General features: G+C 34.9%; 1 protein-coding gene across 4 annotated transcripts in view; it reads left to right on the top strand.

Annotated features, from left to right (window-relative positions):
* Positions 1–14,119, top strand: part of MICU1 (Mitochondrial calcium uptake 1) — a 416,685-nt gene that overhangs the window by 49,534 nt on the left and 353,032 nt on the right. The window contains exon 4 of one of the 4 annotated variants that reach the window (XM_081728781.1): positions 696–858. The exons of the other annotated variants lie outside the window; for them this stretch is intronic. Coding sequence (XP_081584907.1) covers positions 696–858 — 163 coding nt within the window. The remainder of the gene's footprint in view (positions 1–695; positions 859–14,119) is intronic. 4 annotated transcript variants of the gene reach the window in all.

Genomic DNA, 14,119 nt, shown 5'->3' with positions numbered 1-14,119 from the left:
GAAACATTGGAGACTATATGGTATAAATAGCATAAAATAACTCATTATGGAGTCAAATTTAGTGAAACTCTCAGAAACCAACACCTAAATATATATTCGTATTTACTCTACATTTTCCCGTTGAATCATTATAGCTCAATTAACAGTGTTATTCTCCAGAACATGAAAGACTGGCAGACCTAGTGACTTGTTAGGTGAGTAATGGGTGGTCAACACATACATTTCTTATTGCTGCTATTTTTTGACGTCTAGACCGAAGTTCAGTACGTTTTATTCAAGAGCTCCCGTAGTTTTTGCTATAGTTTGCACTTTCATCTTTGGTCGATGATTCGATTCGTAATGAAGACAGAAGAATTATGTGTATTGATCCAAAATGTACATTCAGAATTCCAAATAACAGCAGAGAGGACGTTCAACGATTAATGTATCATTGAGAGTCATTTGAAACCTCGTCAGGTAATCACTATAAAACTCAGTTGTAATTCATATATACACAACTAGGAGTACATATCGGAGTCGATATAATGTGTTATTAAAAAGGAAGTTGAAATCCGTCTATTTCCTCCGTACTATATATACTAATGTAATAAGCTCTAATATGGCTTGTTTTCGATGTTTGCTTTTATTACGATGTATACAACATTGAAATAATCAATTTCATTTTCGTATTACTAACCCAACTAACACTTTTTTAGATTATGGAGTACGAAAATAGGATACGTCAATATTCGACTCCAGACAAAGTATTCCGATACTTTGCCACCTTGCAAGTGGTTCATCCAAATGGGGAGAATGAAGTTTTCATGACTCCCGACGATTTCCTCAGATCTATGACTCCTGGACTTAAACAACCTGACGGTAAAATGACTAATCAGCATGTGTTTGCTTATTAATCTCATATCTTCTTATACTTTTTTGCATGAAGCATGCTAAGTTACACTAAAATTAATTAGTTCGTAAAATAATGAAGTGACTTTTGGAATTCATTTTATCTTTATTACCTCATGCATTTTTTGGTGTTGGTGATGTAATTGTAACACTTGTAATCAGAGATAAGTTTTAGCACTTGTCACTTGCTCTAGTGATGTCTAAGGAGCATTAGAAGCTTGAAATTGCTCTCATGCAACTTAACACCTGAAATTTGTCTGTTGACTTGTTTTGAGATACTTAAACATTGTTTAAAAAGTTAATTTCCTGATTTAAGTTTCTAGTACAGCATACTGGTAACATATTTAGTTTACAGTATATTGCTTAGCATTTACGTTGATGCATAACCGCGTACGACCAACAAGTGTTGATGTTTACGATTAATCATCTATTATGCACGGTTCTGTTTCTGTTCAGTCTTGGTCTTGACTGTGAAATGTCAGATAGCTTGATATCGAAGTAATGCTAATTGATGTGTAATTAATATTTGGATGATATAGCCATTATCATGTAACTCTTTTATACATGGTATCATTAGTTTCGATTCTCAGTCTATACCTTTACTATGTTCCACAATTTCTTGCAAGTATTCATAATTTCCTGTTTCTCAAACTTTTAAATCACATGAGAAAGAATTTGGCCCGTCTCATCGCGCTTTAGTATCTAGTGGTCCCATTTAGCTCTGGGCAAAGAATCTGCCTTTGTCTAGAAGACCACAATAAATTTCATTCAGAGGCTTTGCTGGAAAATATTCCTGTAGTACTTGTTTTAATATACATGTAAGAAAGTATGCCGTAATACTGTACAGAGGGAAGACATTACATTTAGCTCTCATTGCAAAGTAACATTGACAAAAATAATGTTCTTGATGTTGGACATCACAACATGTATTTAAACGTAATAATAGCAATTTGACGACAACAAGGAAAATGCAGAATATCAAGGAACACTTAATTTGCAACTACACCTAGTATTACCATGAATTCTCGTAACAATGTTTGACTCAAGAGATTACTACGATATTTTGATGATCACAATTCATTTGACTCTGTGAATTTGTGAGTAATTTTACTTGAACAACTACAGAAGAAAGATAGGGGTATGTAAGCTTACTGAAATGAAAGGTAATAATTGTAAAACTTTTAACGTGTTGCAGCAATATCGCTTCACAAAACTGACAAACCATCCGCAAATATTTTTCGAACTCTTAAAAGCAGAAAAATTAATAGGATGTTCATTGATATGTTCCAGCAATTCATTGAGACAAATGATAGCAAAGTATGCGGACACTAGAAATTGTGAAAGCAGTTGCGGATAGAATTAATCGAAATACTGATAGAAAACGATCGGTGGCGTCACAAAAACTCAATATTTCAAAACTATCAATATTTCAACGTGTTCAGGAGAGATATAGCACTAAAGGCTTAGAAGAAACGTAAGTCATTTCCTTGAACATAGAACAGACTAGTGTTTTAAAAGATCATCTGCCTCATTACTATGGTAATTGACACACAAACATCCTCTTGAAATTACGTCCGAGAAAATGGTTAATGTCAGGGAATACGCTTTATCATTTCATGTTGTTGCTGTCGAGAAACCTGAAATTATTCAACGAAGTTACCACCCTGCTGGTTGGCCGTAACATTTCAGTTATCGATACTCTGAGGCGCTTTGTTGGCAAAGATAGCGTTTTTCTCGTTGGAGACCTTCTGTGGTACTATCAATAAGTGACAAAATTGTGTGACGGTCGACGCTACCATTTTGAAAAGTGAATGTTGCAATAAGTTCATAATACCTAGGTAATATGCAGAACATTATTAAAAGAATGGAATACTTTAACAAAATTTAAATAGCTTATTTTACAAGGCATTGGATCATTTTTGTCTGTAGTAAAGCTTTTATTCGTTGAGAAATTGAGGCATAACCCCCTAAACCGTTTTCAAGGAATAATGAATAATTATTCTGCAGTACATCACTTAATTCTGTCAATGATGATGCATGAAGAAGTCTGCCCAGACTCACTGTTCCAAAACTAATCGTAGATAGTCAATAGCGTTCATGTCGGGAGATTGAGCGGATCAGAAGATGTTTAACTTCTCAAATAACTATATATAGTTAGTAGTGGTGTAGAAAGCAAGTTTCCTAGGAGGTCTGTGACTTTCTTAAGAAGCCACACTTTTACATAATAAAAACAAACCAAAAGTCTTGTTTCAGCATATGGAAACATTAAAATCTCACCATAACACTTTGTTTTCAAGATAAATTCCTTTCTTTCAGTATGTTTACTTGTGTGTAGGTTCGAATGGAGATGAGAGCTAGAGTAAATTCCGGCCATGATAGCAGTAAGTGTAAATACGGAACGAAATGCAACATGAACAGAATATTGTACAGGGTATCCCAGAATTCTTTTCCTGATTACTGACATTCATAAGGCGTAAAATATGAGACATAAATAAATACTTTTTTATCTTGAATTGCACGTAACATTTTCAAGTTTTTTATACACAGTTCATAAATGTCTACATTTGATTCTTTCATTGCTCGAAGGTTATCCAGGCGATATTCCAGTTTCACCTATGTGATAGTCAACATTATGTGAGGGATGGATATTATGACTTAAGTAATTCTTCGCTGTAATGTCGTTCACTGATGTTTGGTAAACCTGGTCCTTGACATAACCCCATAGGACGAAATGTAGTGGTGTTATGTCCGGTGATCGCAGATTCCAGTTTATGAGACCATCACGCCCGATCCATCTTTCCGGAAATGTTGTATCCGATAGACACGGACATCTAACTTCCAATGAGGTGGCGCACCATCTTGTTGGAAAATTAAGCCCAAAATGTCCTGAATCTATGGCACAAGAAATAACTGCAACATATCAAGATAGATAATGGCTGTGATCGTCTTTTCAATGAAGAAAAAAGGTCCTATGATGTTATTGTGCATAAGACCGCACCACATGTTCAGATAAGGGCTGTCTCTGACGGTCTCAACCACAGCGTGGGAATTCTCGGACCCCCAGATCCTATCATTGTGTCGTTTGACGACGCCGTTCAAATGAAATGTGGCCTTATTTGAGAAAAAGACACTTTTCAGATAGTGAACATCTTCCTTAATCTCGGACGGCATGGCAGCAGCAAAGTTATAATGATCACTGTAATCCATTGGTTGTAAGGACCGCACGATCTGGACTTCGTACGCACGGAATAGATGTTTATATAGGATGAGGTGCACTGATGTCTTAGGAATCTACAACTCACGTGAGGCTCTGCGAACTGACTTCCTGAGACTTTTACGAAGCCGTTTCTCACTGTCTGAATTGTCTGCGCACCAGCTTCAGGCCTGCCTGTTCTAGGGAGATCACTGACGCTGCCTGTTTCCTTAAAGTTAGCATAGCATATTACAACGATAAGGTTAAATTTTATATATTTCCTTCGTAATCAGGGCAGTAGTGCTCGAGCATTTTTGTAAAAGAAGAAGAAGAAGAAAGAAATAATGTAGGTAATATCTGTAGATTGGTAGATATATTTCTGTTTGTACGTTGCTATAGTGATTAAAAAACGGTTGTCAAGGAGATGTTTTATAATAGTTGAGATAAGCGCCATGATAATAAATGTATGATTTTGAGCTGTGATGTAAAATAAGTAATTTCTCAACAAGTATAGTTTAGAGTTTGAGATTGGTGTATGTTTCAGTGTAATTATTTGCTAGTATACGTAATAGTTAAAATACATGATCACATATACGGACTGAGGCGATATATGTGGCTATAACATCTTGATGCTTTTAACGTCTGGTGGCTGTCTATGGTATGTGTCTGGAATTGTCTCTGGACTGTTTTTGGTGATCGAGTCTCGTGATACGAGAGGACATATTAGGCTTTCTCCTGGTTTGAGTACATGTTTCTGCAAATGGTGTCCCATTCCACTGTTACGTCATTAGCTTCTATAACAAACAAAATAACAGTGAGTATTGTGCCGGTGCTGTGCCATCAGTAGTAGCTCAGAATAATCTCTAAAAATACTCATAGAATAAAGTAACTATTGGGGATAGAACTGATGCACAACACGGTACTTAATAACTAAATTATGATTGAATTTAAATAAAATTCAAATGTTTCTAATTTCAAAATGACTAGTTGGGGAAAAGTGAGAGAGAGAGAGAAAGGTTATGATTAAAAGATAAAGTATGAGCACTAGCCTGATAGATCCAATGAAGCTGGCGTCGTCCTAGTCATCTGGAACGATGAATGTTCTCCCCTTGAAGAGCCTGGATAGCTGGAGACAGTCAACATCTGGATCTCTATCCTGTTGATCTGCAAGGGGCGTCGATAATGCGTCTTTACGATGTTGTCCTTCTACACCTTCATTCTACTAGTCTGCTGAAGCTTAATGAGTCTGCGGTGATAAACCAACAGAATGGTACTCTTGACTATGGAGCTGGTAATTCTCCATCGGTGCGATCCGCTTCTCTCGTCGATCCTGCACCTATCCTAATCGTGTGTCGAATACCTCTTGTTGTTGTGTCCTCCTTGGTTTTGTGTCGCTGAAGAATGATGACTTTGGAGTTCAAAGAATCGGGAAGTATCAGGCTGTTCTTGAAGGTATGCGGAAAGGCAATGAGGAAACTAGTCGTGTTTATTAACAAATATGCGTTTACAAAAGCCGTCTGAGAATGTACAATCTTAATCAAAGTTTCCTTCCGATGAATTTTCAAAAGTTCATGATTCTGTCGTTGATAATGCAATTTAATAAAATAATACAAATTAGCAAATTAAATTCACAGTTACTTCTAATACACAGTCACTTCACACCCCCTCTTCGAAACCAAAATACACGAAAATTTTAATTTTCCGTAGTACAAAAAAAAAAAAAAAAAAAAAAAAATCAATTCCAGAAAAAAATGTTTGTTGGAGATAAAAGAGTTCTTTGTACAACATATTGTTTATTTTGAATTAATCCTTGACTGCAGAATGCTGAGTGAGCGTTTCTGAGAGAGTTCATATAATTCACTGGGTAACCTGAAGATATGACAACAGCGTCTCTGGGAAGATGGAAAGTAAGAAAAAGAAAAATAAACATTAGTTCTTGCATAATATCATTGTGAGTGACATGTGTTTTAAGGTGTTAGTGTGGAATCTCGTTAGTGCTCAGGGAGGGGAAATGAAAGGTAGGAATAATACTAAATTTAATTTTCACTAACACAAATTATCAAAACTTAGATGCGTATAATAAAAATAAATCATAATCAAATAAATAAATATTTCATGAGTGTGGTATAATCTAATGTAGACCTCTTTATAAATATATATATATATGTATGTATGTTCCTCTAATGCAAAAAAAAAAATAATAACTTCAATAACAAACGTGACTAATACGCGAGAAGAAAAAAAACGGTGTAATACTATCTAGCTAAACAAAGATAGTAAAGCTAGACTACACAAGAAGGGTACTGATTTCAGTTTGAGAAAAATGAGCTTTAAGTTATTTAAGCTTAAAGCGTCCGTAGACTGGAAAAGAATTCCAAAATATGGTTATAGCCCCATATACTGGCTGTAATCAAACTATATGAAATCAGCACGACAGAACTATTCACCTCATATAGCCTACAACCCTAACTAACATATAAATTCTTCTTATCTTCATCTTCTTTCTTCTTAATCTTGTTCTCTTCGGGCATCGAATGCTGGACATCAATCATGGCATCGAATCCTAGACATCTGAAAGGATGTAGCATTGTTCTTGCAATCTTGACTTCAATCTTCTTAATATATCCATCGAAATATCTATCCATATACGTGTCGTTGATTTTCTTCATTCTTCATATACTCACATTTCAAAAAAAAATAAAAAAATAAATAAATAAATAAAAATAAAATAAAAGAAAAGAAACTTCTGTAGTGGTACGTTGTCCAATCAAATAAATGGTACAATTCTTGAAGATACCAATGTGTTCCAAAATTCGAAGTATTCCAAGTTTCAAAGTGTTCTACCGGTAGATTTGGATGCACTATTCAAAACCAAGATAAAACTAACTTCTAAGCGTGGCCAGTGCTAAAAGAAAGTTTATCATCCATCGGCAAGGTGTTCCTATCCACAATCCAATCTTCAAGAAAAGTAATCCACATACAAGTTACGTGCGGATAGACGGACTAACAGATTCTTCATCAATGGGAAAATATATGGGGAGTAATCGCTGATAAATGTCCCAATTCTCTCTATCATAAACACAAAATACGACACGGTCTACGTCATCAAGATGTTCCTCTAAAAATATTCTTGTTGTAGCCAAGGCAATTTTGGCAGCTTCTAACTTCGCAAACTTAAATGCTCCAGTTGAAATGTTAGGTAGTACTATTGTAGAAAGATCATTCTCCAACATTACTTTAAAACAATTTTTGTACGTCTCTCGTAAAATCTTCTTGTCTGAATTCCGTGGTCCACATGTCATAATCACATAATTAGCTGGTAAACGATAACCATTGGTAATCTTCGCTTCTCCTGGCTTCAATGATGATATGGTCAAACATTCTTCTAAAAATTCAGATCCAGCTGCGTTTTGAATGGCTTTATCTGCACCACCTAAAGGAGTTAAGGTTTCATTCGTCGGATTTACTAAAGCATCTGCTTTTATGTCCACTATGTTACCTTTATAAATACTAATCTTCTTATTGATGGCAGTATTACAGGCAAATTTCGGTTTTTCTTCTGTGGAATTCTTCCCTATAGTTGCCCACGTTGGTAGATTTTCGGCAACCACAATATCCTTAATATGAAGAGAAGGGATGAAAATTTCTTCTTCTAAACATTGTTTCTTGGGGTTGAAAATCTCTTCAGTTGGTGGTCCTTGTTGGTCTTCGCGTCTCGTCTTCTTCTTTTTCATCGTATGGTCTTCCGTGCAGACGTTGATAGGCATCTCTTCGTCAGAGTCTTCAAGGTGGTTTTCCTCTTCCGGGTTTTCCTTCTCATAAAACTTCTTCAATCTCTGAACTGCTATGCTATCTATCTTGTAAGATCCTCGGGCGGTTTTATACTTAACAAAATATGAATTTGGATTTTCCACACGTTCAATTATGCCTGGACCAATAAACTTTCCGCTGAATGCTTTGGCGTGACCTTTTTTTTATTGTGGTATCTAAAATCCAAACTTTTTCTCCTTCTTTAAAAGCAGGTTTCGTATGTCTCTTGTCAAAAAATTTTGTCGCCGTTTTATGACGTTTATAAAGATTTTCTTGCGCTTTATCTCTAATCTCTTGTAATTGCTGTAAACGAATGGCATTATCTTCATATTGACACGGGGTGTTTAAAATTGCATGATGAAGTAACCTGGGTTTGAAGCCAAAAAGACATTCAAATGGTGAAATTTGAGACGATAAATTCTTGGTGACGTTAAGCGAGAAAACTGTAGGTTGTAATAAGTCAATCCATTCTCCTAAATCTTTGTCACATAAAGCTGATTTCAATCGTTGTTCTATGTTCCTAATACTAACTTCACAAACACCATTACTGTAATGTCCATGTACATTTACAAAACGCATGTTAGCACCAATCATAGCGCATAATTCTTTAAATAGTTCACTAGTGAAGGCACTGCCTTTGTCTAAGACAATTTCATAGAAAATTCCAAACTTTAAAATCACTTTATGATAAAGAAATGAAGCCAAAGTACTTGCTGTAACATCAGGAAGGGAATCTGCAATTATGTATCTAGTACAACTGTCTACTACAACTACCAAATATTTGTGATTTAACATATTATTGGGGGAATAATTCCCAGCTACATCTATGTGGATGCGATAGAAGGGGGGAACGGAGGGATAAGTAAGCAATGTGCCATACGGAGGACCAATTTTCGATTTCGATACTTGACATATCGTACATTCTTTACACTTATGATATATATATTTCTTCATGTTGGGAAAATACACTGTTTTTACTAACATATCATAGGTTTTAGAATAACCAGAATGAGATGATCCCAATGCAGACGTATGACAAGCATTAAAAACTTTATAACGCAAAGAAGTAGGAACTGCAACCAAAAATTTTATACCTTGAGAAGTTTTCTGTTTTCTATACAAAATTCCATCTTTAATAGTAAAATATAATGCTTGGCGTTCTATTTTAGGATTTCTATCTTCTTTCTGTTCCAACCAAGAAAATATCTTTAAGAAACGGATCTTTACGCTGTTCTGTTGCCAGATTTGGCTCATTTAAAATTGAAAATGAATTTGAGGTCTGAGTAAACAAAATTTTCGGATCTTCTTGATTCTTTTTTTCATCTTCCAAATTTCTAGGGGGGTTAGAAAAACGTGAAATGGCGTCTGCCTCTATGTTACTGGAGCCACTGATATGTGAAATAGTAAAATTGTACAATTCGATTTCACTTAACCATCTGGAAATTTTACTTACATTCTTTGTTTGCTTCAAATAAATTAAACTATGACAATCTGTCTTCAAATAAAAATGACGTCCCAAAAGAAAATATCTGAATGAACGTAATGAGTATAACAATGCTAGTAATTCAAGCTGATATGTGTGTAATTTTCTCTCACTAGGAGACGTTGCACGACTACAATAACTAATAAGAACTAGATTTGTATCGTCAGATGAATTTTGAGGTGGTTTGATTAGACCAGAAAGAGCGACCTTGCTGGCATCGAAATAGAGATACAGAGGATAATCAGGCTTGTACCTCATTAGACATGGTGCTGAAATGATGGCTTGTTTAATATTGTTGAATGCTGTCTCCTGTGCGTCCTTCCAACGAAAAGAAGCGTCTTTTTCAACAAAGAAAGTAACGCTTCTGCTAATTGACTGAAATTAGGTAAATACGAACGAACAAAAGAAGCCAATCCTAAAAAACTTTTGACCTGTTTCTTTGTTTTGGGGCGTTGATAGTTGGAAATTGAGTTAATTATTCGTTTCGAAATAGACAAACTATCTTTACTAACGGTGTGACCTAAAGCATCTAATGAAAAATATCCCAATATTTTGTTTTTTCTGGGGAAAGCTTTAAACCAATTTCTTTTATTCTTTGAAGCAACATACGAGTTAACTGCAGAATTTCATCAAAACTATCACTAGACCAAAAATAATCGTCAACATACGCAAATATTTTATCTTGTGGAAGACCTTCTAAGGTGAGTTTCACTAATCTGTTCATACCACTAGTAGATGTCTTGACCCCCTGGGGCAAAAAATTAAAATGATACGCCCCAACGCCCGGAATCAAAAAAGCTGTAATAGGTTTAGATTCTTCAGTGAGGGGAATATTAAAGAATGCTCCAAAAACGTCGCTAGAACATAGATATTTGCGTCCTGCCAAATTAGTCAAAATATCTTGAATAAGAGGGACCGGATAGCTGTCAGGAACCATTTTTTGATTTATATGTCTCGCATCTTGTATAAATCGATACTGTCCATTCTTCTTTTTAACAAGCATTACCGGAGAATTGTACGGACTAATACTAGGCTCAATGATCTTACTTTCCAATAAAATATCTACTTGTTTTTTGATCTCATCCCTTAGATGAAATGGTATCGAAAATTGGGGTCGATTTACTGGGATATTGTCTACTAATTCAATTTTATGCTTATATCCTTTAGCACAACCATAATCAAATTCATTCCAAGAGAAACTAGAATAAAATTCCTCTACTAAATCATATAATTGCTGTTGTTGATGTGGCAAGAATTCAGGGTTAACATTTACTCTATATTTATCATAACCTTCAGGAAAAGATTTCGTATCTACTGCATTAACTTGATGAACCTTATTGTTAGTGCTATTTTGTTTCTTGAAGTTGGTATCACTGATAACATGTTCAGCAGAACCCAAAACAACATCTTTTTTCAAATAAAGTTTACTTTTACTAGGATTAATCACAGAAATTACCGGATGAATTTCGTCTACAACTGATTTACGCACAAAAATTTCTGCCTGCGTATCTATTAATTCATTAGGAACTAATAAATTGCGAGTTCCTGCAAGATCATTTACTTTTTTTAATGTAACTTGAACACTTGAATTAGGAGGCAAAACAACAGAGCGAGCTACTAAAAATTGAGGTTTATATAATTTCGCTATATGGTTAGAAATTTCATCAAAAGATACGTATGGCGGCAATTCAACTCTTGGAGGAATACCAAATTTAACAAAACTAAAAGAATTCTTATTGTGATCAACCATTGCAAGATGATTTTTCAAAAAATCTTGGCCAATTATACTATTATACGGAAAATCTTTATACACTCGAAAAGGATGCGTAAAATACTGTCCCCCTAATTTAAATTTCACTAAAGCGATTTGATCACTTCCTTGAGAATTTCCAGTGACGCCACGAATAAAAGTCGTTCCTTTGAGTATTTTATGCTTATTACTTAAACTATTACCAGAAATTAAGCTGACAGTGCTGCCTGAATCCAATAGAAATAAATGCGGCTTATTATCTATATATGCTTTAACATGAGACAAATCAGCTTCATATTGAATAGAAACATAATATCGCTTACTATTTCTAACATTATTACATATATTATTGTCTACTTTATTCCTATTATTCGATTTAACATTCTCATTTACATTGACTGCATTGACAGAAGCAGGAAGCAACGAATGAGAGGAGGATGCATTGGATGGATTTCTTCGCTCGAAACGCGAACGCTCATAAGATTGTATACACACAGATTTTCCTTTGTGTGCGTGAGAAACTTTTACGGCCGCTGTTCGTTGCACAAGGCTTTCTAATTGGACTTTGATACCGTCTAACTGAGCTATCAATGTATTTTTTTCTTCAGGCTGACTTACAATTTCATTTTCGTTCTGAATATTAACATCTAAAGTATTTTCTTTTTGCTGTATAGCATTATTACTAACAGGATGTATATTGTATTCGTTTGTTATTGCCAAGGACTTCAATTGCTGACTACGCACTCTGACAAGAAAATTAACTCTTTCCTCTAGACCTAAGGACTTTGCTAACTCAATAACAGTCTTATAAGATTTTCTTACAACTACAGAATAAAACGAAGGCAATAACCCATCGATTATCAAGTTAATTTGTTCGGTCACTGGCATCTTCGGATCGTACTCAAGTATTAATTTCCACTTATGAAAAATGTAATCTAAGACAGATTCAGAATCTGACTGTTCCCTATTTCTCATTTCTTGCTCTAAAACTTGCGAAACTATATTATCTTCATAAGCCTCTATTAATTTCTTCTTAATCTGTACATACATGAGATTATCATATTCTGCGGTTGATTGTAAAACTAACAGATAAGCACGAGCCCCATTTTCTAAACAACACGGCAACAAATGACGTTTCTATACATCACGTAGGTTATGAAGGACAGAAAAATCCTCAAAATGACTAAAAAATGACTGAACTGACTCGTTCACTTTGCCGGAAAATCTGGGGGGTTCTACTAAACGATCTAAAGCAGAAGATATAGCACTAGTATTCTCCATTACATCTATTTTCAAAATCACACTGAGATAAATATCTTACACTACTATATATATATATATATATATATATATATATATATATATATCCAATACCAAAATGTAAATAACACTTCTTATGTACTAACACAAAGAAAAACAAAATATAATAACTTGGCAAAATTTCTCTTCTCACCCACTTAATCATTCAACTAAGGAACAGTAAAACAAAAACTTACTCTAACAGAGCAAATGAATAAACGTAGCGAGGGTGGGCGGGTGGGCTAAAAATAACTCTACTCAATTTCTCTCAGAAAAAAAACTATAAATCGTAATCTATCGAAATTTTGGGATCGTAACAAAGGCGTAAGCCTCACAGCATCTCCATCATGTGCCGCTGCTGTGCCATCAGTAGTAGCTCAGAATAATCTCTAAAAATACTCATAGAATAAAGTAACTATTGGGGATGGAACTGATGCACAACACGGTACTTAATAACTAAATTATGATTGAATTTAAATAAAATTCAAATGTTTCTAATTTCAAAATGACTAGTTGGGGAAAAGGTGAGAGAGAGAGAGAAAGGTTATGAGAGAGAAAAGATAAAGGATGAGCACTAGCCTGATAGATCCAATGAAGCTGGCGTCGTCCTAGTCATCTGGAACGATGAATGTTCTCCCCTGGAAGAGCCTGGATAGCTGGAGACAGTCAACATCTGGATCTCTATCCTGTTGATCTGCAAGGGGCGTCGATAATGCGTCTTTACGATGTTGTCCTCCTACACCTTCATTCTACTAGTCTGCTGAAGCTTAATGAGTCTGCGGTGATAAACCAACAGAATGGTACTCTTGACTATGGAGCTGGTATTTCTCCAACGGTGCGATCCGCTTCTCTCGTCGATCCTGCACCTATCCTAATCGTGTGTCGAATACCTCTTGTTGTTGTGTCCTCCTTGGTTTTGTGTCGCTGAAGAATGATGACTTTGGAGTTCAAAGAATCGGGAAGTATCAGGCTGTTCTTGAAGGTATGCGGAAAGGCAATGAGGAAACTAGTCGTGTTTATTAACAAATATGCGTTTACAAAAGCCGTCTGAGAATGTACAATCTTAATCAAAGTTTCCTTCCGATGAATTTTCGAAAGTTCATGATTCTGTCGTTGATAATGCAATTTAATAAAATAATACAAATTAGCGAATTAAATTCACAGTTACTTCTAATACACAGTCACTTCACAGTATGTACACAAAAACTTGAATATGTTACATGCAATTCAAGATAAAAAGTATTTGTCTATAGTCATATTTTATGTCTTATGAATGTTTATAATCAGGGAAATAATTCTGGGACACCCGGTATAGCATTTACTACTCAAATTTAGTTTTGCAACGACTGTACAACAAACAACAAAAAGTACTGCTATCTATCTATCTATAAAATAATATTTTTCCCAAATTTTCCATTACGAAAAAAAAAAAAGATTTTTCTTCAAAATTTCCGTTTTTTTCTGACCCTTTGTACACTGTTATAGACTAAAGATAATAGGAATATTATAGTAGAAGTTGGAGAGGATAATGAAGGGAAGAAGAAAAGAACATGAAAGTAAAACGAGCAACGAATATAGAGAAGTTTAAGGAGTAATAGATTTTGGGTTCAGAAAAGAGAAGACGATTATGTTCTACTTGAATGTAAAGTTCATGTTCACGAGTCTATAGAGAAGAAATACTGCATAAGAGATTAGG

Source organism: Thermobia domestica, chromosome 10, assembly GCF_964235325.1.
Source record: "Thermobia domestica chromosome 10, izTheDome1.hap1.1, whole genome shotgun sequence".
NCBI classification, from domain to species: Eukaryota; Metazoa; Arthropoda; class Insecta; order Zygentoma; family Lepismatidae; genus Thermobia; species Thermobia domestica.
This window is presented reverse-complemented; position numbering and strand designations above follow the sequence as displayed.